Below are 23592 nucleotides of genomic sequence, written 5' to 3' on the forward strand. Positions count from 1 at the left end.
GAGTTCCCACTTCCTAAGTGTGTCAAACTATCAACCTAACTTAACTACTGCAAGCCACCCCTCCACACCTGTGAGTTCTTACATTTTAGGATGACCCCACCCCAATTCATCCACACACCAAGAGGAACTACGTACCATTCTGTTGGAAAAGTTGCTGAAGTTCTCAACCAACACCTGCTTGATCATGTCCGGTTCAGAGATGACAATATACATCCGACGACCAAGATAGTATCTAGGAAGGATCAAACAAATTGCTTTTAAAATATGGTGCTTTTACCTGTTTCTCCTCCCCTCCCCCAAAATAAAAGAGCTCATAGTGGTTTAGAATGAAGGGTGAGTGATTAGTGGGAAGCAAATATGTAGACTTGGGAGAGTACAAGCTCCAATGGCGAGCAACAGTAGATTCAAGATAAAGTGTCGCCAAAGCACTTCCCATCAACACCTGCAAACTGCCACCTTGTTCCGGGACTGGAGATTTAGATAAGACACCGTCCCTGACTCAGGCAGCTTATGGGCTGAGAGAAAAGGCAGGTCGATAAATGTCAATGCACTAACAAGGGCTCCTGAGATCCAACAGTAAGATGGAGGGGAAATGACAGAGTTTCCCAGACACGAGAGGTTGGCATTTTAGAATGAAAACATTTATACTAATTCCACGCTGAATGAATAGGCAGATGCCAGGGAGAACACAAGAATGATTAACCCTGCTTCTGAAAGGCTGAGCTCTGTACAAGGGAATTCAGCAGATACTGACGGCATCCAAGAGGTGGAGGGCAGCCTCAGTCAGCCACCTGCTGCTGGTGAACTCTGGCCAGAGGAAGTGCTTACATACGTGGTTTATCTTTATGAAGGTACCGAGGACCCAAACCACCAACACCCCTGCCCTCATCCTCCCGCCCCCCGCCCTCACCCCCACCCCCACCACCCACAGTGCTCATAGCACTGTGACTACGGACTAACTGCACGGCAAAGCTAAATAATGATAGGGCCGCTGCCAGGCACACTTCCAGATGAGCTGACGCATTCCTGGGTGTAACTGGCTGGCTGGAGCCGCCTGTTCAGAGCATCGTGGGTCAGATTTTTAAAAGGGAAACCACATTAACAAAAAAAGGAGCTGAGTTTGCCCTAGGATTCTAACTCAGCTTTTCGTAAGCCAAAATCATGTTCATTTCAAAGTTAGTTTTCCCTTCACCAAATATGCGAAAAAAACAAGAATAAAAGGGCTGTTGTGATGGCCCCGTTGGCAAAGCACCTGTCACCCGACTTGAGGAGCTGAGCTCAGATTCCCAGCAGTCACGGAAACAGAGCTGTCTGTGGCCATATGCTTCCCCAGGGCTGGGAGAGAGGCGCAGAGATGGTGGGTTCCTGGAATCACTGGCCAGCCAACCTGTGAGCCCCAGGTTCAGTAAAAAACCTTGTCTCCAAAGATGAAGTGGAGAGTGACTAAAGGTGCCCCCCAACATTAACCTCCACATCATGCACACACATGCGCGCACACACACATGGGCTCAATACTTGAGTGAGGTACACAACAGAACACATGCATACATACTTTCTTTTTTTTTTTTTTGTAAGAAAAAGGATTTATCTGGCATCTATTAGGCACTCATAAAATATTCATCCAACTGATCATATTTTCCAAAATTGTTAGGGAAGTCTTTGGACCACAGGAATTCAACAGATGTGGTACAAGGAAAGAAAGGCCACCAACTAGTTCCTTACTGTTTTTAACCAAGAACACCAAAAATAACCCCGTGCAGCCATTACCAACACTTTTATAAAGTCTGTGGCAGGTGTCATGGAGTCCTCTGAGGACCAGAGAGAGAACCAGGCTATAGATGCCCGACCCAGAAGAAAGAACACTTATAAGACTCTGTCCACACTGAGAAGGGTGCCGACCCCTTGCCTCCGCCCAGAACAGAGCTCTCAGACTTAAGTGTGCTGTAAGTCACCTTCATCTGAAGAAGTGCTAGGTGAAAAATCCCCCAGTCTGAAAAAAGACTAAGTTAAAAAATTCAGGCAGCCAAATGAACCTCAAACACAAAGAAACACACAGCAGGATACGTCACAATGACGCTTCTGGGAGAAAAATGGAGAAAGAAAGAAGAAAAGTCTTAACATGGCCCTTGTCAGGAATTAATTCAAAGAACAGAAGGTTTCTCATCAGAAATCACGGGGCCCGAGACTGAGGAGACTGCTCGGTAGGCGGGAGCGCTTGCACACACAAGAGGAGCTGAGCTGAGAGTCCCAGAACCAGGGTGGCAGAGGGTTTCTATAATCGCAGTGTGTGGAGGCTGGAAGGTGGCCGGGAGGGCCTAGCTCCGGGCTCTGCGAGAGACCCTGCCGTATAGGAGCCAGATGGAGAGTGACAGAGAGGACATAGGGACAGCACACAAACAGGAAGGGAAAGGTAGTGGGGGGGGGGGGAAGAGAGAGAATATGGAAGCTAGAGGACTGGAGAGATGACTCAGTTGACCTGCTTGCTGCCGCACTTGAGTTCAAATTTCCAGCAGCCAGGAGGGGAAAAAACTGGACATGGCAGCACACACTTCTTATCCTAACACTGGAGATGGGAGACCTCTTGGCCCTTGCTGGCCAGCCAGTCCTGCCAAACAGTGAGCTCCAACTTTAGGGAAAGATCCTGTCTCAAAATACAAAGTTAAGAGAGATAGACGAAGACATCCAACATTGATCTCTGACTCCCATGCACATAAGTACACATGTGCGCATGTACAAACATGTACACGTACATATGCACAAATGTTTACATACACAAGTCAAAATCCTGGAGGACAGAAGGAATTGGCATATTTTAGCTGGTACAGGCAAAAATTTCCCAGTATCTCCCTGGTGAATGTATCTTTCAGGAAACAGGTTAAACATTGCGCTTTAAGAACAACTAAAAGAATTTATGACTAGTATATCTACCCTAAAGGAAATTCTCCAGTAAGAAGTAGAATGATAATAGAATTCATAAAACAAAGACCACAGGTGAAACACAATTGGCTATCTATCCCTCTGTTCAGACACTTCTTTAAGGATATTGGATGGCTGGAGCCGAGCTAAAATCTCACCAACTGTGATCAGCACACTTGGAGGAAAAGCTAGAAATGGTTACATTCTGAAGTAAGGAGGCAAAGCCATGTGGAAGGCTTCTATAGTCACTGAGTGAGGTAAGGCAGCCACACTCAACCCATAGACCAAGATAAGTTATGTATGCATATTTTGCAACTACGAAGGACACAACACAAATGATAGAAATATCTTTTTTTTTTTTTTTTTTTGGTTTTTTGAGACAGGGTTTCTCTGTGGTTTTGGAGCCTGTCCTGGAACTAGCTCTGTAGACCAGGCTGGTCTCGAACTCCCAGAGATCCGCCTGCCTCTGCCTCCCGAGTGCTGGGATTAAAGGCGTGCGCCACCACCGCCCGGCCTAGAAATATTTTAATAAATCAAAAATAGAGTGTGTGATGGCTCAACTCTTAGGTGCACTTGTTGCTCTTGCAGAGGACCTGGGTTTTGTTCCCAACACCCACATGGCAGCTCCCAACCACATATGTGCTCCAGAGAGGCTGAGGTCTTCCAAGGACTTGCACACACTCTCACACATAAGCACACAAAATAGACAGAAAAAGAAAAGCAGCAAGAAGGGGGCAGAGGACAGGAAAGGGGGTGGCAGAGGATAAAGGAAGTGTAAGTGAAATGCTGTCATGGAACCCATTCCTTTTCGTGCTGATAAAAATATTAGTACAAGAAAAATATAGTACCAGTCCGAGCCACAAAGATGACCACGAAACCCTGTGACCACAAGATTGGAATTCATAATTCTAAATTCATTCTCTCCCAAACTACCACAGTAAGTAAAAGTTTTAAAAGTTTAGGGAAAACCCACACTGAACCAACTAGGGATGGAGCCCAGTGATAGAACATTTGCCTAACTCATGGGGTCCTAGATTCATTTCCCTTCATTGCAAAGCAAGACAGCAACACACAGACACACACAGAGAGACACAGACACAGACACAGACACACACACACACACACTGTTGAGGAAAGAAATCTAAGAACCCATAAGTAAATGTAGAGACAAACCCTGTTCAGGGGTGAAAAACACTATAAAGATACAATCCTACTTAAACTCACCACAGACATGCATTCCCAACCAAAATCCTATCAAGAATTAACATAAGCATGGACAAACTTACTCTAAAATTCGTATGAGAAGACAAAAGATTTTAAAAACTGATTTTTTTTCTAGAAGAACGAAGCAGGAGAGTATACTAGCAACTTGACTGTAGCAGCTTTGAAACCATGATATTGGTAGAGAGAGAGAGATACATACATATATATTCTACACATACACACTCGTAAGTGCATATATAGTTGGAGAAAATCTGAATGATCTCTGTGCGTGAATCAGGTTCTGCCTGCTGGTTTTGATAACATGCTGCAATTTTACCTGCATGTGGTGTAGATCACCACAGGGTAAACTTAGAGACAAAGAAGACGCTGAACCTTCCTATGCGTTTTGTTGTTGCTGTTGTTTATTTGCTTGCAAATTTCTGTGCATCTATAATTATTTCAAACTAAGATAACGTTTCATGCAGGAAATTAATAAACTTTAAAGACACAGAGCCATTCCCGGACAAGCCTGTCCTAACAGACTTGGGTGGGCCCCAGAAACCTACATAGCAACTAGTTCTCAGGTTCTGATGCTAAAAGATGAGCCACCCTCCTAGGACAGTGGCTCAGAACCTCAGCAGCTGGCCAAAGCCAAAAATGGAGTGTTCAAGGAAGGATGGGCCCCACCTTAAAAACCTTGGTCTCTGTCTGAGCAGAGGGCACGCCCATTTTCATTTCCTCAAATCCTTAAACTATGGGAGGCACGTATATTTTGGCAAGATATTTGTGTTGAGTTTCTTATGATCAAAATAATTTTGTGTACCCTCTGGATTTTTGTAAAAAAGCAAAATAATACTTGTATATTCTGGTGGAAGGAGTCGCCACGGGAGTCTTTTTGTATTTTTCTAGTAATATTACTAATGCTAAAACCAATTTTGCAACAATTCCTTTAGAATTGCCTCAGAGCTGCTTTATGAACCTCGTGAGAAAACTGGCCCCGTTTTACATGTAAATTGTGTAATCTTGTGAATTTATGCTGATAAAAATGCTCATCTGTAGTTTGAGGAGCTCCTGGCAAGATCTTAAATAGGAAAAATGCATTTGACTTATGCAGGTGCGGCCTTCCTTCCCAGAGCCTGGGATGGCTCCACCATGTGAACCCTGGGAACCTCTTCTCCTTGGGAAGCTATCCTCCCAGTCCACGTAGCTCTGAAGGCAAGGTTACAGAACCACGCCCCTCAGCTCATGGGATGGATTTCATCATCCGGGCCTGGCTGAGCATAGCATCCCATCCTTGGTAACTGGTCCAAGGCTTACACACATCATCCAGCATGCACTAGGATTTTTCCAGACTTTGGGGCACAAAAGTGCCATCTTCCTCCTGGAGCGCCAAAACTCCAGCTCAATATATGAATCTGGGGATATGGGGATCATTTTCCTTCTGCATGGAGAGAACCTATTTGCAGAAGGAAATGAGAGATGCCCGCAGAGATTTAAAACATACATGTGCGCGCGCACACACACACACACACATGGGGCGTGGGGGGGGGGGAGACTTTCTACGAAGCACAATTTCAAATTTCAGCCTCTGGCCCTTGTATTCCTTCACTAGATCCCACAGGCTTACATTGTGTTAGTTTGACTTGGTTTCTATCATATATAATCAAAAAATCTGAAACAGTACAGTGTTGTTCTGCCTCCAGGAAACGTCCTTTAAAAAAAATATGATCTCTGTCTTGTTATTTTAGTATGTACTTTGGGTTTAAATGTTTCTACCGAAAACTTTGCTGTAATTTAATCTTCCCCGGGAGGAAGGTAGCCTTCGGAGGTGTGTTCAGGTCCCTTCAGGGACTAATTAGGCCACGGAGGCTCGGCCTCAGAATGGATGAATTACTGGGTCACCTCGAGAGCAGATCTGTTAAAAGGCTGCTTTGGTACCATTTCCAGGACATACTCTTCTCGTTGTGTGATGTTTTGGACTCTGCATGGAATTCCCATCAAAATGAGGCTCCAATCAAATGCAGCTCATCAACTTTGGACCTCCCAGTCTCCAGAACTGTGAGTTGGAGAAACCTTTCTTCTTTGTAAGTCATTCAGTCTGAAGTGTTTTGGTATGTATTTTCCCGCTTCCTGTTTCCAGCTTCCTGAGATGGCATGGCACAGTATGCCTTGGAGCTCAGCAGGTGGGATCTGCGCTCATCATCCCACCATCCTGTTGCAGGGGACAGTTTAGACACAGACTCCTCAGACTCTCTATGCTGCAGCTGAAACATGGGGGTGAAATTAGGGTAACCATAATTCACTGCAGCTTTAATTCTATGAATTTAGAAGGAAATGAAATTCTGGTTCTTGAAAATTAAGCCGATGGGGTGCAAAGAAAGAGCCCAAACCACGAAACTGGTCAGTGATGTGTGCCTAGGTCGCAGGTCCTTCTCAAAACCTTTGTGGTCACCATGGTTAGCACCAGTATTTGCTCCCTGGCATGCTGAGCTTCCTACAGTACCTCTGCCATTGCATGTAAGTAAAAAGAAGCCATTCTACTCCCTTCCAGAACAGGAAATCAAATCTTGACCAAGACAAGGACTTTCCAACCGCTGTCTAGAGCTGTCTTTCTCCAAGATGCCCAACCTTGCCCTTCCTCCTATGCTGACTGGCCTGGTCTGTAAAATCCAGTGCAAGCAGGTGTGCTAAGGGCCCAGGCAAGCTCCAGCCACACTGTCTGTATCTTTTCCCTCCTCAACAGACTGAGAGAGATTCTTTCCTTAATGGGCCAGAAACCCCTTTCCAGCCCAATTAAGGAGGTGAGGTCTTGCTCCCTGCTAATCCAAGTTGCACACTGACTACTATAGGGGCCAGAAATCCATAACCAATTATTCATTTATATTTATTTATGCACAGAATAATTTGCTTATTCAACCCCAAAGCATCTGGTCGAAGAGAAAATGTAGGTGAATCAGTGCAGTTCTGTGCAGTTAAAAATAACACTTGTTTGACTTGCTTAATTAGTGGTTTTCTTTTCTTTCTTTCTTTAAAAAAAAAAAAAAACTGACCAGTCTGACTAAAATAGCACAGCTGCCTTCTTTCTGGGAACCATGACAGGCAATACTATTGGCATCAGCCTGGGGGCCACCTGGCCCTATTCCAGAAGGCCCTGCCCTCGGCAGGGGCGACGAAACTATAGGACTGTTTGTTCATGGGTGGGAGTGGGGGGGGGGTTGCCACTCACAATCACACAGAAAGAGCCAGGCTCCACAGCTAGGTGTAGGTTCACCTTGTAAAAATAGCAGCATGGTTCTGTTAATGAATAATAGTCAAGCCCAGTATTAATTGGTGCATCGAAGAAGTATTTATTAAGCACATACTCTGCCCGGCATCCAGTTGACAAAGTCTTACAAGTCTGGAGGAAAGTGCACTGGGCGTGTATCTGAAGCAGGGAGCTGTGGGCACTTCTTTTCACTTTGTTCTGTAATGTGTCAGGATTTCGCAGTGAGTGTGTGACTTACAGAAGACGTAGAAGGGGTTGTCACTGAGTTGGCCTACCGAGGCTGTCAGGGGTCCCAGGTGAGGTTGACAGTGCTGTGTCTATGGGCAACTGGAATCTTGGGGACTCAGTTCCAGGCCTTGCTTGCAAGTAACAGCTGGGCCACCTTGGACAGATCGTGCCCACCTTGAGCCTGCTTCTTTGAGAAAAGGGGTCACGGTGAAGGTCGATGGGGAGTTTGTCAGCCCTGAACTGTGTGTCAGTGTGACTCGTGGACAGTGATAGCCCCATCTATGAAAAATGAACTTAGAGGTGCCTGTGGGAGGGGATTGGGGGGTTCCCGATGGAAGCCTGACACCCCCACGTCAGCAGCAGGAATCTGAACACATGCATGAAGGACACCATGGGAACACATAGGACCTGCTGGACACCGCTGGACATAGGGCTTCTGTGCCTCAGTGCCGTGGAAGATACCACAGGCAGCTGCCCCCCTGCCCACACATCTCACCTTTGGCTGCATATGGAAGTGTCAGGAAGCAACACAGGGAAGGGGGCCGTGTGCTCTGGCAAGGACTATGACGAGTGGCCAGACTCACAAATTCCAAGAAGTTCAGAGGAAGTTAGCGTGATGATTTGCAGTTCCCGAACACTTAGCATAAGCAGCTCCTTGCGGACTAGTGGTTCCTGGGTTACTGGCTCCTCCTGGGTTACTGGCTCCTCCCAGGTTACTGGCTCCTCCTGGGTTACTGGCTCCTCCCAGGTTACTGGCTCCTCCTGGGCTACTGACTCCTCCTGAGCTAGCAGCTGCTCCTTGACAGTCAACCCCTGGGCTAACGGCCCCTGGAATAGCTGCTTCTTCTGGTATGGAGGCCCCCACAATGCTATAGAGAAGCTGTAGTTTCCATATTGTTATGGGGGGTGCTGGAATCCCATTTTAACCTCTCATGCCGACTGTGTTTGGGCCTTGCCATTTTTACTTAAACCATTGCAGCGGCTCTCAGTGGGGGTTTGTGTCTCCAAAGCTAAGCTCCATTATGGCCAAACCTACTACCTTTTGGGGACAGAAGGTAACTATGTGACCTCACTCACTAAGTTCTGATGGGTTTCTATTATTTGAAACAAGTCCCAATTTAACCTTTAACCGCAGGCCCTTCTGTTTCCCTACCAAAGTTTTTGTATTCCTTATTTTATATTTTATAGCATTTCATAGATCTAAAGAATTACTTAACACTCTTGTTCTTGATTAGCAAATAGGTAGTCATGTACCCAATAAGTACTCATGTTCTAAAAACTTAGTAGACATTTAAACACGTACACACACACACACACACACACACAGAGAGGTTCTCTTGCACTCAATGGACAGGCGTAGAAGATTGAGAGCAATTCTTGTAGCGACCAATAGATGTCGCTGTATTTTTCAATAAACATTTACAATATTTAAGGGTGACCCTATGGATTAATTGTGGCATGCTGGGGCGTCTCAGCACACAGTTTGAGAATTACGGCCCCTCACTCTTCTTATGAGAAAGTTATTTGTGGTTTCCTAGATTTTCAGTCTTTATATCCCTTTGCTTTGTGCTGATTTCCCCTCCAAAGTGCTTATTAGCACGGGGAGACCCTACAGGCATGCAGGCCACCCACCTTGTTCTTGGGGGCCTCACTCCTGCAGCTGGCTTTTTAAAAACAATATTAACTCTTTGAGAATTTCACGTGATGTATTTTATCATCTCCACCCCCACTCCCCAACTCCTCCTAGACCCTTCTCAACTCATCCACCTCTTTTTAAATGGCCCCGAAATCTAATTTGTGCTACCCATCTACCCGTGGGTGTGGGACCATGCATTGGAGTGTGGCCAACCTACTGGGGCCACAACCTCAAAGAACACTGACCCTTCCTCCTCTGGTGATCCGGAAGTCATCAACTGCCAATAATTTGTTACGGAGGGGCTCGCATGTCTCTTCCAACTCCACGATGGAATGTTGACTGGTTTGATCTTGTACATGTCTTGTGCAGGCAACAGCTGCTGTGAGCTCACAGAGTCCTGTCATATCTGCAAGATGCTGTTCCTCTCCAGTCCTCCCTGACTCTGGCTCTTTTTTTTTTTTTTTTTTTTTTTTTTTTTTTTTGGTTTTTTCGAGACATGGTTTCTCTGTGGCTTTGGAGCCTGTCCTGGAACTAGCTCTGTAGACCAGGCTGGTCTCGAACTCACAGAGATCCGCCTGCCTCTGCCTCCCAAGTGCTGGGATTAAAGGCGTGTGCCACCATCGCCCGGCCTGACTCTGGCTCTTAAGGTCTTTCTGCTACCTCTTCCTTGATATCCCTGAGCTTTGGGTGGGTCATCCCCATCTGTGGCTGAGTGCTCCGCTGACATTCTCTATTCTTTGGCCATTTGTGAATTTGTGTGTTAATCACTATCCACAGCGTGAAATTTCTCTGATAAGGCTTAAAACTCTCATGAATCTATACATGGAAAGATAGAAGCTTAGAAGGAAATTTAAAACTCTGTCTATTTAAGCAGAATGATAGTAGAAGGTTCACCCCCCCCCACCCCTGGAGCCTGTGAACTCCCTAACCATGGAGTCTTGGCCAGGGTTACAGTACCAAGCGAGAACTTCATCCTGTGGAGTAGGCCTTTAATCTAATCAGAAAGTTGTTGGTTATCTCCATAACATTTGAGCTACTATTGCACCCGCAGGCATGTCTTGCCATGGTGGTCATTACTGCATTTCACAGGGTTCATGGCTGGAAGACTTGATAATCACCCCACCCCACTCAGCAACCTGCATAGCACCTTCCAGTGCTGTGAGAGCTAGCCAGAACGGAAGAGGCTTTCGACTTAGCCCTGATTCCATTCCTCCATGTCCTATGACCAAAGTACATCGTGTCTTCAGCTGTAACTCCCGAAGCTCTTAAGCGAGCAGGGAATTCCTCTGTTGATCTCTCTCATACCACATGACACCAATGTCGTTCCTACTGGCTGCTCACTGCTCTGCGCATTCTTGGAGGACACAACCTTGCCTTATTTTTCTTCTGGAATCCCCAAGAAGCCAGCAGAGTTCAGGTCCATAGAGGAAGTATGAGGACAGTTTGCGGAGGCCTTTTAGGAAATCACGTGGTCTCTCTGATGCCCATATTCCTGCCTCTGGAGGATCTGAAGAAGACTCCATACTGCTGAGCTCGGTTCTCTTCACTAACCTCTGTTCTACTTTCCTGACGCCATGCAGCCCAGACCATTTCCTAATACTTGGGGATACCTTTTCGATGGACCCCTTGACTACCTTTATAGCTTGTGTACCCCTCATCTTGGTGGCCAACATACAGAAAAAGCTCTAGACCTAGTTGGACAAAGTGCCACTGTGGGGAGTTGAAGGTACAGAACCCTCAAATCTCCTTTGACCTCAAACCAAGGCTTCTGCCAAAACATCATCTCCAGCAGTTTCCGTGTTGTGGTGACGCTGAGATGCGTTGCCCAGAGGTTTCCTCAGGGAACAGTTTGCTGTCCAGTGCAGAGACAGCTATTGACTCCCTGTGTGTTGGCTTCAGCTGCAGGAAGCTTTGTCACCTGAAAGCCAGCATCCGATGACAGAGCATGTGACTGACCATTTGTCGGGAGATGACCCTGACAGCTGCTGTCCTCCTCATCACACACGAGTTCCCAGAAAACATGCTGTACCCAAGTCCATCTCGTTGTCAGTCAGGAAACCGGCCTGCAAGACCTGCTTTAACCAGCCCCATAGCCATGAGCAAGGACAACCGGCAACATTCGGAGGCCGGGAGCCACGACTTCAGTATGTGATGAGCCGTGAACCATCTTTGTCTTCTTCTCCAGCTTTCTACTTCCTTCCCCACTGTCCCTGTCCTCAGTCCTTTCCCTAATGGTTCTTACTAAGTGGAGTGCTCCTTGTGCTCCCTTATGCTCCCCACGAGGCCGTAGACAAGTACCACCTCCTCCAAGAAGCCTTCTCCACTTCCACAGCTTGGATCCCATGCTCCACTCCTGTTCTGTTTTGGGAGTACCATCACTTCCTACCCGGCTTTCTCATGCTCCTTGGGCGGCGTCTGTGTTTTCCTTCCAAATTAGATGTTAACTTGGAGAAGAGTGACAGGAACGAAACTCGACTGTGGGGATGGAGGGTGGCCTCTGCCAACACTGTCCGCTGGGTGCTACACACAGACAGATATCACCGCCAAGTAGACCACACCTAAAGATGGGCCAGTAGGGAGCACTCATGGAGATGGGATGTAGCCATTCTCCCCCCTCTGTCTTGTGCCATTGGGAGATCTGAGCAAAAATCTTGAAGAGTCAAGGAGAGGTCACAAAGTGGATGTCCTATCTCAGAATAATTAGCAGAGGATTCAGGGTAGAGACCATTGCAGTTGGATCTGTTGGAGACACCAGGCAAACCCTCAGAGTATCTAGGCCACTGTCTCTGTATCTGGTAGATGCCACAAGTCTTAGATTAAAGCAGGTTTTCAGCCCTCTTGAGAACATTCCTGCTGACTGCTAGGAATATGCATGTGGTCTCTAGGTAGGTTTCTAAGAACTGGTGACAACAGGGGATTCATGGTGTCTGTGGTCATATGAAACCACCCTTGAAATGGTTAGAGAACTACGGATCCACCTGGGGAGGCCCCAAGAAGAGGAAGCACCACTATGATTTGTTCTGTGCTGCCCAAGTCCACTCCACCTTCTGCATGCTTTCCTAACCACCCCACCCCATCGGCGCCCATGGAAACATGGATGAGGCTTGCTCTGGAAGACTGGGACTGCCACAATGGTAAGTGTGTGGATAGTGTCTAGGCTTCCTCACGGGGCTGCCTGTGTTCCCAAAAAGGCCCTAAACTTGTCCGCTGGGAGTCACAGGTCCAGGCAATGATCTACTTCTGAGTTTGTGGCTGTTCTCCGTCGTTTCTGGTCGTAGGCAGGAAGATAGCCTCCCTGGCTCCAGCCCTCAGAGTCTTCATCTAAAAGATGAAATTCCCCACCCCCACTGCATCCTGGTGAATTATGACTACATTAAGATATAGTAAATCTTTCTCTAGAAGCAGAGCAATGGATACAGGAGAGAATTGGGCAACAAAGGGGGAAAATATTTGAAACAAAACCTATAACGATAAACCTCCCTCCTCTATCGAGTATACCCGCCCATTTAATTTATTCAGTTAATAAAACGTATTCCCCAGAGGAGGACAGACAGAGGTAAACTGCAAGCCAATCTGCCTGTGTGAGCGGGGTATGCATGTATATCTCATAACAATAAAAAAAAGAGTAATTAAGAGATGTATTGAAGTGTATAGAAATCCTGAAGGACACTGAGGATTCCAATCCAAGTTAGTGTCCTTGTGCAAATTTAATTCAATCGGGAATAGATAAATAAAAATAAAGGAAAAAAAACAAAAACAAATTCAGAACAGATGTTAGGCAAGCAATTTTTTTCACAGTAAGAATCATAAACATGAAAAGCAGCCTATAAGGCAAAGTTGTTGATGCCAACAGCATCAAGCTACTAAATAAATAGTTGGATGGTACCACAGGGACAAAGGAACATTAAAATAGTCATTTGGCTGTCCCTGAGAATTTTTGCCTATACGTTATACCCAGGCACAGTCTTGGGTACTGGAGGGAGTGTGTGTATGTGTGTGTGCATTTGTGTATGTAGACACACAGAGAATATACACTTACTTGAGAGTATATTACAAAATCACCTGCCACACAGGCTCAGAATATAAATAGAGAGTCTGGTAAGGGCATTGCCATTTCTGCGAAGACAATGAAGACAGAAGAAGAACCCAGTGCCAGTGAGGGATGTGCTGTCCTGAGCTGGGTGTTAGAAAGCCCAGATGCATGACAGTAAGAAAGGGAAGCTTTAATAAGAATCCAGACACAACCAGGGAGAAACGAGGGCAGGGAGAGTTTTTAAGCACAAAAAAATAGTTTTTAGAAATGGAAGTAAGCTTCAAGACGATCAAACGTAAGTGCACACACACGTGTGCTTGCACACACGCACACACATGCACACGTGTGTGCATGCATGTAATACATGCACGTGTACATACAATGCACACATGTGCTCACACGCACACACACGTATGCATGCACGCGTGCGTGCACGCAATGCACACATGTGCTTACATATGCACACACGTATGCACATACGTACACACACGTGCACACGCACAGGCACACATTTCTTCTTTTTGTTTTTTTGCCTGGCAATAAATATTTTAATTCTTTTCGCTTTATTTTTATAATGACAAATAATTTTCAAGTTTATTTCCTTTTTTTTGTTTGCTATTTAAATACAAAGCTAAGCCACAAACAGGTACAACCAAGACATTTTATCTCACAGTTACACCCTCCTGTCGGATCCTCCTCCAAGTCTGACCACTGACCGGACTAGCAAGGGGTGTGGGGAAGACTTTCTTAGGTAGCACCATCAAGAGGCTGGGGGGTGGGGTGTTGGGGACAAAGGTAAGTTCTCATACCTAGCTCCAGAGCCCCAGCCCCAAGATGGAAGGAATCCACCTACTTCTGCTATCACAGGTTAAGAACAATCACAATGATTCTCTGGCTGCCAGGCACCCTGGTGCCATACATTTGATGCCTCCAGGGGCCCTGGGCTGCAGCATCTTCACAGGATACCAGGGGTTGTGCCTTGGCGGCGGGTAGAGAACTTTCCGTGCAGCAGAATCAGGGTTGCAGGTCGGGGGTGGAGGGGTGGGTACGTGTGTATGGACTTAGTAATTTCTGGTCCCACTAGAAAAATCTTACTTTTGATTAGAAGACTACCATCTCAAATCTTCTCTACACAAACCATCCAGCCAAGCCAAAAGGCTTAAAAAAAAAAAATCCAGAAGAAAACAGTCATTTCACTCCTTTCAAAACCTATATTCATATAAGTTGTTTTCTGTGGGGTTTTTTCATTTTTTTATTTTTTTTAAATGTTTTGTTGTTTCATTATTATTTTTTAAAATAAATTCAGTGTTCACATTTCTATAAAGAATTAATGCAGTTTCAGTGCTTTTCCCGGCCTGCCTCTAGTCTGACTGCCCACCATGATGCTTCGAGGTGCCTGGAAAAGCCGAGAGCCTGTGGAAGAGGTCTGTTCCCGGCCGGGCTTCCGAGCCCCGGGCTCAGTAAGCTTTGGAGAAAGCAGAGGGGAAGACGAGCTTACTGCAAAACTTTTGCTAAAAAATATTCACACACTTCAATGTGTATGCCTGTCAAGACGCTGAGGAGAACAAGAGCTTGGAGACATCCCATCCAGGCTGTGCATGGGGGGTGGCACACATTTCATAGCTTAGAAAATAAATACATTTTCTCTGGAATCTCATCTAGAGACAACTGGATGGAGGCACCATCTCCTGAGAACACCCCTCACTCAGGAGGATGCACCAGGGCAGGGATTCTCTAGAGACACAAAAATGAGAGGACCCACATACCCGCATGCAGGGACTCAGGGACCTAGCCTTGAGCAGCTGTGGCAGGGTTCCTGATGTGCTTGACCTCCCCCAAGATGCCAACTGACTACAAGAAAGCCTTTGAAAGTCAGGCCAGAGGAGTAAAGACATTACAGCTGGACTCCTGGATCCTTTGGGGGCTCTGAGTGACCTCCGAGGCCCACACCACTGGACCTGTGATAGAGACAGGTACTCAGGTATGTTGTAAAGGTGACCGAATGGCTGAAAGATTTGTGAGACCTCCTAAGAATAGCTAGGTTAAGACCAGATGATGGCTTCTAATCCCGTGTTCTTTCTGCTGCCCTAAGCTGACCCCAGGGAGGTAGGGTACAGGCAATGGCAACCCTAGGAGCAGGAGTGAGGTAGCAGACCAGCAAGGACCCTACCAATGCCCTGTGTGGATGGGGCCCACTAGCCCCACAAATACACATTTTCTCTATTCATCCCCAGATGGCCTTCACTGTATACAACAATTTTGTACTTTAATGGGCTAACTCTTGATCAGGACAATCATGATTCAGCTTCCCCTAAGCTTTGATTTTAGGAGTAATTGCTCCCTGCTCTTTTTGTCTTCCAGAAGATACCAGTTACCCAAATGAGCAAAATAAGATCTTTCTAATATTTGAGGTTTCCTTAGGGATAAGTTTATTGTGAAAAAATATGTACCAAGAGGCAATTCATTTAGTCAGTCAACAAATATTTGATAAGCACCTGTTATGTGCCAGACAGTGCTCTAGGTGTGTGGAATAACAGGATGGGCAAGAGATAACTTCTTATTGTGGTATAAGAGAGCTTCAGATTAACAAAGAGGTTCATATATGGTGGCTGGTCTTTTAAAAAATGTAATGGCGCCGGGCGGTGGTGGCGCACGCCTTTAATCCCAGCACTCGGGAGGCAGAGGCAGGCGGATCTCTGGGAGTTCGAGGCCAGCCTGGTCTACAAGAGCTAGTTCCAGGACAGGCTCCAAAGCTACAGAGAAACCCTGTCTCGAAAAATCAAAAAAAAAAAAAAATGTAATGGCTTCATCCTGGCATCTTCATACATATGTGCGTTAGAGTTTGTTTTCATTAACTGCCTGCTCAGACACTCAGACTGCCTCTCTCTAGGTGGTCCCTTTCCTTATCTGTTTGTCCCTTGCTTTTGGTTTTCTATCAAATGTATTCCATCACCCTCTCTATCTCTCACCTCTCTTTTGATCTTCTCTTCCTTTCCTGAGATTCCCTTTCTAGTTTCATGACCTACACACACACGCATTTACAAACTTATATAAAGCCTAGGTTCCACCAGAGAGAAAACATGCTGCAATTGTCTTTCTGAGTCTGACTGACTCACTTGCTATAATGATTTCTAGATATACGTGTTTTTATGCAAATACCATAGATAATTTTATAATGGTAGTGCCTGGTTATCAACTTGATTGTGTTGAGAAATGCCTAGATTAATAAGGCACACCTTGGGGTGTGTCTTGGAGTTACCATTGCACCACGAGGGCTCTGTCTTCATACTGGCTTCATCTATTTATGCATTCAAAGTTTTAACAGGCTACTTTGAGGTAGTGGAAACTGCAGAAGGTGGGGCTTCATTGAAAAAAATGTCAAGATATGTCTTTGAAGCCATATACTTCCCTGAACCCTTTCTGTCTTCACTCTGTTCCCTGACCACCACGAGGTAAATAGCCTCCTGCTACCTCCTCAGTGTGCTGCCTCAGCCCAAAACTGGCCACCGTGGTCTGCAACCTCTTATATTAGTTACTTTCCTGTGGCTGTGATTAAAATACCAGGGCCAAAGCAACTTTTAGAAGAAAGAGTTTGTTTTGCTTTATGGCCCCAGAGGTAGAGTCCATAATGGTGTGAGAGGCATGGCAGCGGGCAGCAGGGACAGGATGCTGAGAGATCCTATCTCATATCTCAGCTGCTAACAGGAAAAAGGGAGAGTGAACTGGAAGAGAATCGAGGCTACCAGTTCCCAAAGCCCGTCCCCAGTGACGTACTTCCTCCAGCAAGGCGTTGTGTCCTAAAGGTTCCTTAACCTCCCCAAACAGAGCCACCAATCGAGTGTTCAAATCACGAGGCTATGGGCAACATTCCTCATTCAAACCACCACATCTCTGAAACCATAAGCTCGGATGCTTCTCCTGTCATTATGTCAATGCAGCGGACAGCAAACTAATACGCCATATAACCCGGTGCACACGGCTTACTGCCTCATGCCCTTTTCATCTTAAAGACGCTTGTGTGTTGTTGGGTGGTTACAGGAGACATCATACTGGAAGGATGTATCCTACTCTTAAATTACAACGTTTGATATGTGGATGGACCCTGGGAACAACAAGAAGCAACTCTTACAGTCATAAAAGCAAAGAAGGTAGCCCACAGCGTTATCTCATAGGTTCTTAAAGAGTCTATAAAAGGATGTTCAGAGGACGATTTTCTGGAAGCCCTGGGACAGTGGGCAGGTAAAGACTCAGGTGTTAGGCAGCAGGGAAACGTAACAGGTTTGATAGGAGCACATCAACATGATGGAACTTAAAAACACAGACAAAGGCCTAAGGCCCAGCATGAGACCTATGATGTCACAGTGGCCACACATGCTATGCATGCAATGATGATAGGCTGTGGAGCCATGCAAACATGCACACTAAATACTGGGATGGCTGGCTCCTGGGGCTTGGGAAGGGAAGCAGAGAGGTTCAAAGGTTGAAGGGAGCAACACACAAGCAGAGCACACAGTAGCGCGGCCCCAGCCTCTCTACTGTAGACAGAACAGACATGCTCCCTCCCACCCAGGGCACCCACTGGCTGTCCTGGTGATTCACAATGGCTAGGAAACGACTCTTGTCAATGTTTTTCTGTTGTTTGTTTGCTTGCTTAGTTTTTTGTTTGTTTGTTTTGTTTTTGAAACAGGATCTCATGTAGCCCAGGCTGGTCTCCAACTCTCTATGCAGCAGAAAACAGCCATGAACTCTTGATCGTCTATACCTGCCTCAGATTACAGGAACGAGCCCCATGTCCGACTAGGGGTTGTTGTCTTACATGGAGTTTTAGCATTTATTAGGTCTGTGTTTCTACTCAGAGCCTATTTTCCATATTCTACTCCCAAAAGATATCATGGGACACAGAAGAGTCCTGTGGCCAAATAAGCAGCGAGCCTTGAGCTTCTCACTTGGAGACTTTCCGAGCATCTTATCCCACGGAGCTCACTGAGATATCGCAGTCGCGAAGGCTGTGTTCCTTGGACTCTGCTCCCTTCCTTTTTATTTTCCATGCACCGACCATTATTGTTGGTGGAAGTGGTCCAAAGGACACGCTTTGAGAAATGAGCCCATTAGACTATCCATGGATAAGAGACAGAAGATTCCAGAGTCCAGACACACCCTGGAACTCCCATCATTTCCCCTCTTGTAGAATGTGGTCCTTAGAGGGGTTCATTTCTAAATCACATAGGATCTTCTGTCATCAAGAACTCTCCTACTATCTCAGTGTTTGCACCCCCAAGTCTGTATGTTGGCATCCTAATCCCTTAGGTCATTATATTCGGGGGTGGCCCTCTGGGGGTAATTATGTCATACAGGGCCCTTTTAAATGGATTAGTGCCTTTAGAAAAGGATCCTCAAATTGCTCCTTTATGTCTTTCAACATGTGGGGCCACCCATGAACCAGAAAACTAACACCCACCAGATACCCAACCTGCTGGTGCCCTGATATTTAAGCTTCCCACACCCCAGAACCATGAGAAGTAAATTTTTATTATTTGTGAGTTACCCAGTGTCTGGTGTTTTGTATGGCAACCTGGGTAGACTGTGACATAAGTCAGTTCAGCTGACTATGGCGAGCATGAGATCCCTTTTCCCTTTGCCATGTGCATGGTGTCACTGTTTTATCCTCAGGACAGGAATTAGTCACTTTCCTTGTGGCTGTGACAGAAAACGGCTTAAGAAAGCAAGGTTTGTTCTGGCTCACAGTCTGAGGCTGCAGGCCACCCCAGCAGGGAGGAACAGAAGCAGAAACTTGAGGACGCTCACGCTGCATCAGCCCGGCCATCAGGAAGCAAAGACTGGAAGAGCCGGTGCTCAACCCCCTTTTTGTTTATGATTTACTCCAGGATACCAAGCCATGGGACGAAGTCACCTGCATCTAGGGTGTGTTAAATCTGCCCTCCTCAATTAACAAATTCTAGATCCGTCCCCCCTCATTGTTATGCCCAGAGACAATAGGGTTCACTACCACAGAACTCAAAACTGACATCAATGTCTCAAATGGATTCACTTCGTTCTTACAACTCAAACCTTGTTCAATTCTGCTGTCTTTCCTATAAAACATTTCCTATGTAAAATTTCCCATCTGTTTTCTTCCCCGTTTCTGATGATTCAAACCACTGTTTTCCCACCAAGGCTAATAGAATGTTCTCTATGAATATCCAATATCGCATTTCCCCAGCACACCCTTATTGCCTGCTCTTCTCCGTTTGATCCTAGCCCAAATTTCTACACTTCTTCCAAAGCTTGGGTGCCTGGGTACATGCTTCTCTGTGGGCCCCACTGCATTTGGACACGTGGAATTAGCCAATCTCTGTTGGTGACTATGTTTGTGCAGGGTCTCTGGAGTACAAAGGGGCATCTCCCTCGCCTCCTCTAGCAAATGGTCTCAAAGTTGGAGTAGGTGTCTATGGGACAGCTCGGAGGCTGCATTAGCAAGTTTCCAGACCTGCCCTTGACAGAGTGAGACTACCCACAGGCCACAGTGAGCTCCTGGGATCGAGGAAACTTCAAGAGGTGAAGGCAGAATGGAAGAGTAGACACATACATCGTAAAGGGTTTGACAGAGAGGAGACAGGAGAAGGACTTGGAATGGAGACCGCTGGGAATTGATTAAACGAACGGCAGCACACAGCACTAGCTGACAATGGGGCTAGCTCTGTTTTGTTTTTTTTCAAGTGCTAGCCAGTTCACAGTCAGGGGAAGTTTGGAGGGGAAGTCACTGGGTCGTATGTTCTAACCAGAAATGCAGGGTTCACATTGGCCAGTTGGGTTCCAGGGCTCTTTGCAAGGAAGAACATACATTTCTCCTGGAGTTCATCTTCAAGGTCTGACAACAACGATGATTCCTACCTAATCTTGGCAGAAAGGGAAGGCTACGGCAATGCTACAAAATATCCTCCAATGGCAAAATGGTAGGGTTGCTTTGGAAAACAGCACAGAAAGTGCCCCCCCCCCATAGGATGTACACACAAAAAAGGAAAACAGGGCCGGGCGGTGGTGGTGCACACCTTTAATCTAAGCACTCGGGAGGCAGAGGCAGGTGGATCTCTGTGAGTTCGAGGCCAGCCTGGTCTACAAGAGCTAGTTCCAGGACAGGCTCCAAAGCTACAGAGAAACCCTGTCTCGAAAAACTAAAAAAAAAAAAAAAAAAAAAAAAAAAAAAAAAAAAAGGAAAACAGGAATTTTAAGAAATATTTGCATGCCAGTGATCATGTTGCATTATTGAACTGAAAGCAGGGTCTTGGATATATCCATGTCCACCCTTGATCATGTCTTCATTATTGACCACAGCCAAATGTTAGAAGCAAGCCAGTGTCCATCAACGGCTGGCCAATGAAACATGGAGGATATATCCAGGGTACTATCACTTTTTTCTGGAAGAGGAAGGAACTTCTAACACATGGTACAAGACAGATGAACCCTGTGGACACCTTCGTGAGCAAACAAAGACAAATAGCTTGTGGTTCTGTCAAGAAGCTAGAACCTGCAGTGATGTTGCCAGGGGAGGAGGGGGAAGAGGAGGGCAGGGTTTGCCTAGGACAGCAGTTCAGTATGCAGGATGGAAGCCCCAGTGCCTCTGAGCGGTGGTGACCGCACAGCTCTGTGAACATGTTTAGCAGTGCTGGGGTGTACAATGAGAAATGGTCAAGATGGTAAACTTTGTCTTGTATACACTTTATCACAGTAAGAAATGTCCTTTAGTGAAATGGCCGTTGTGGCACTTTCAGTATCTGGCTTTGTCTGTGAAGCAGAGGCCATCAGTCCAACAGCCATTCTTCCGGACAGATTGTGGGAACGAATAAGATCCCCCCTCCCCAGCTCAGATAAAACCATTGTTCTGAGCTACTTATGGCACCTTGGGTCCCAAAGCCCTGGCAGCTATCAGCAGGTTCAGATGTGGAGAAGGGCGAGATTCAGGAAGCTGAGGAGGAAGACAAAGTATCCTCTTAGGCTCCAGGCTGACGGGGGACAAAGATGAGAGACTGTTTTCTCCATGGGCGATTTGAAGAACCTAACTCTAGCAGAGAATGCAAAGACTCAAGGGAAGCACCTGAACATTTTTTGACTGATTGCGGAAGGAATCTGAGGGCTATGTTGGCATTGGACACAAGCTGTGGACTGACAGAGAGGAAGAGATGGGAACCTGAAGAGTCAGAGGCAACCTTTAAAGAAAAGTAGATTCACCGCCTCTTTGATGGTTTCTATGCACCAGTCACTCCATTAACAATGTAAAATGTTGCATGGGGAGGGCGGGGGAAGGAGATCCTTCCCACCGTCAACTTGTTGGGAAAGGCAGTTTCCACCCAGTATCAAACTGCCCAATCCCCTTGCAACTGAGTGGCACCTAGAGATGATGACAGATGTCATAGCTCAAAAGACCACAATCTGCCCCACGATCCACACATCCACCTCGCACGCAATGACAGGCTGTCCACCAGCCACTGATTTGGGGCAAACATTAGGTTCCTCCTTAGGAGAGGTAAGAACAGGGCCACCAGCCTACAGTGTTTCCCCAGTGGTTAATGTGGGGTCTGGAGGTGTCAGAGAGCCAAACCTTTATAGGTAGGCCCATCAGCTGAGAACTGAACACGGGACAGAAAAGCCTCACATTGGGGCTTGCAAAATTCTTGCAATTGGAAGACAAGATGGAGAAGATGTTGTTAGGAATGGGGTCTTAAGATGCAAAGAACAATCAAGGAAGTTATTTTAGTAGTTAAGCTTCTATTATCCGCCCTAGGCATGGAAGCGTCATAAAACTCGGTGGTGTCTTGCTTGGGAATTGCTTTGTGCACATAGCTGTGGAAATGTTACACATAAGACTGATCAGGAATAATTGGAGTGCGTGGCAAATGACTCAGACTCCTCAAGATTTAAGGGTCCTGAAGAAGAAAGGAGGACTCGGTTCATTTTAATGAAGAACTCTGATGGTTCAGAATTTAGAATTTCACATGCGTGTGATGGAGGGCATGTGGCCTTGTGTGTCTGAGTGTTTCGGCCAATGCTCAGAGCTAATTTTGGTTTTAGACGAGATTCCATAGTTCATTTTCTGCTGGTAAGGGACAAAGTTTCAAACTTTTTAAAAATCATTTAAGGGTTCCCACTCTCTTCCCTTTTCCTCTGCTCTTCCTCCTCCTCTCCCCTCCTCTTCCCCTCCTCCCCCTTCCTTTTCCTCTCTACTCCTCCTCCCCCCACTCCTTTCTCTCCCCCCCGTCCCCCCCACCTCTGAGGGTTTTATTTTGTTTTGCTGTTTTGTGTTTTGAGGCATGGCTTGGTGGTAGCATAGGAAGTATTCCAGGGTCTGGGAAGGATTCAGATACAGATTCGGAACCAAGTCTATACATCCACAGCTTGGGTTGCCTTGAACTCATGATTTTCCTGCCTCTGCTTCTTGAGGGCTAGGATTACAAGTTCTATGCTATCATGGCTAGATTATTTGAGAGTTTCAGAGAAGCAAAAAAGGATTCTCTGCTCACAAAATAATGATTGAAATTAAGTTCGATGTGATCAGGTGTTTTCTGTTTCTTTTAATTTACAAATGATTTTTTTATTATGAAAGCAAAGATGATCTGTCCATCTTTTTGGATAGAATAGAAACACTCTTTAATTTCTCAGCTAATTAGGTTAAGAGCTACCAGAATTGGGTAAATACGTGTGACACTTGAGGCTATGCGCAGGAGTTCTTGACAGGATACATTTGCATAAAGCTCGGTAATATCAGGACTTACTTCTAGAAGAGAGATGCCTTGACAAATGTCACAGTGATTCATGACAGTGTTATGCAACTCTATTATGCATTTTGGGTTGAACAACTTGGATTTGTTGCAGGTACAATTCAATTAAATGGGGAATTTTTTTTTTATTTGAACTGATTAGCTAGAGACGGAGCTTTTTTACAAAACTCTAATGTGAGCCAGTCTATTGTTTGGGAACACATCTGTGCAGCTTGTCATGTGGGGATAAAGGAGTTATTGATGCTACCTCTGACTGTCACCGTTGGAGGAGCTCGCTCCCTCCCACCTTAAAACTGGTGTGTGCGGCTGTGCTGTAGATCTGGGTGCAGAGGTATCAAGGGGGACAAACGGGAAAACCTGTAACTGATATCCCCCACCATGATGCTCCACTCATCCCCCCAGGCTGCTCCATCCCTACCTTCAGGCCCTACTGTGGGTCAGATCCCAGGAATGCAATAGCAGACCAGTTCCCTTGGTCTGGATGTGCCCTGAAAGGATGGGCATTTTCCTCACCGGTGGTACTAAGAGCAAGAGATGG

General features: G+C 46.1%; 1 protein-coding gene across 1 annotated transcript in view; it reads right to left on the minus strand.

The window, feature by feature from the left end:
* Nucleotides 1–23592, minus strand: part of Tbxas1 (thromboxane A synthase 1) — a 167794-nt gene that overhangs the window by 99730 nt on the left and 44472 nt on the right. Inside the window, exon 4 of the mRNA XM_057776626.1 lies at nucleotides 136–232. Within this exon, the coding sequence (XP_057632609.1) occupies nucleotides 136–232 (97 nt within the window). The remainder of the gene's footprint in view (nucleotides 1–135; nucleotides 233–23592) is intronic.

The sequence above is a fragment of the Chionomys nivalis genome, chromosome 1 (genome assembly GCF_950005125.1).
Source record: "Chionomys nivalis chromosome 1, mChiNiv1.1, whole genome shotgun sequence".
In the NCBI taxonomy this organism is placed as follows: domain Eukaryota; kingdom Metazoa; phylum Chordata; class Mammalia; order Rodentia; family Cricetidae; genus Chionomys; species Chionomys nivalis.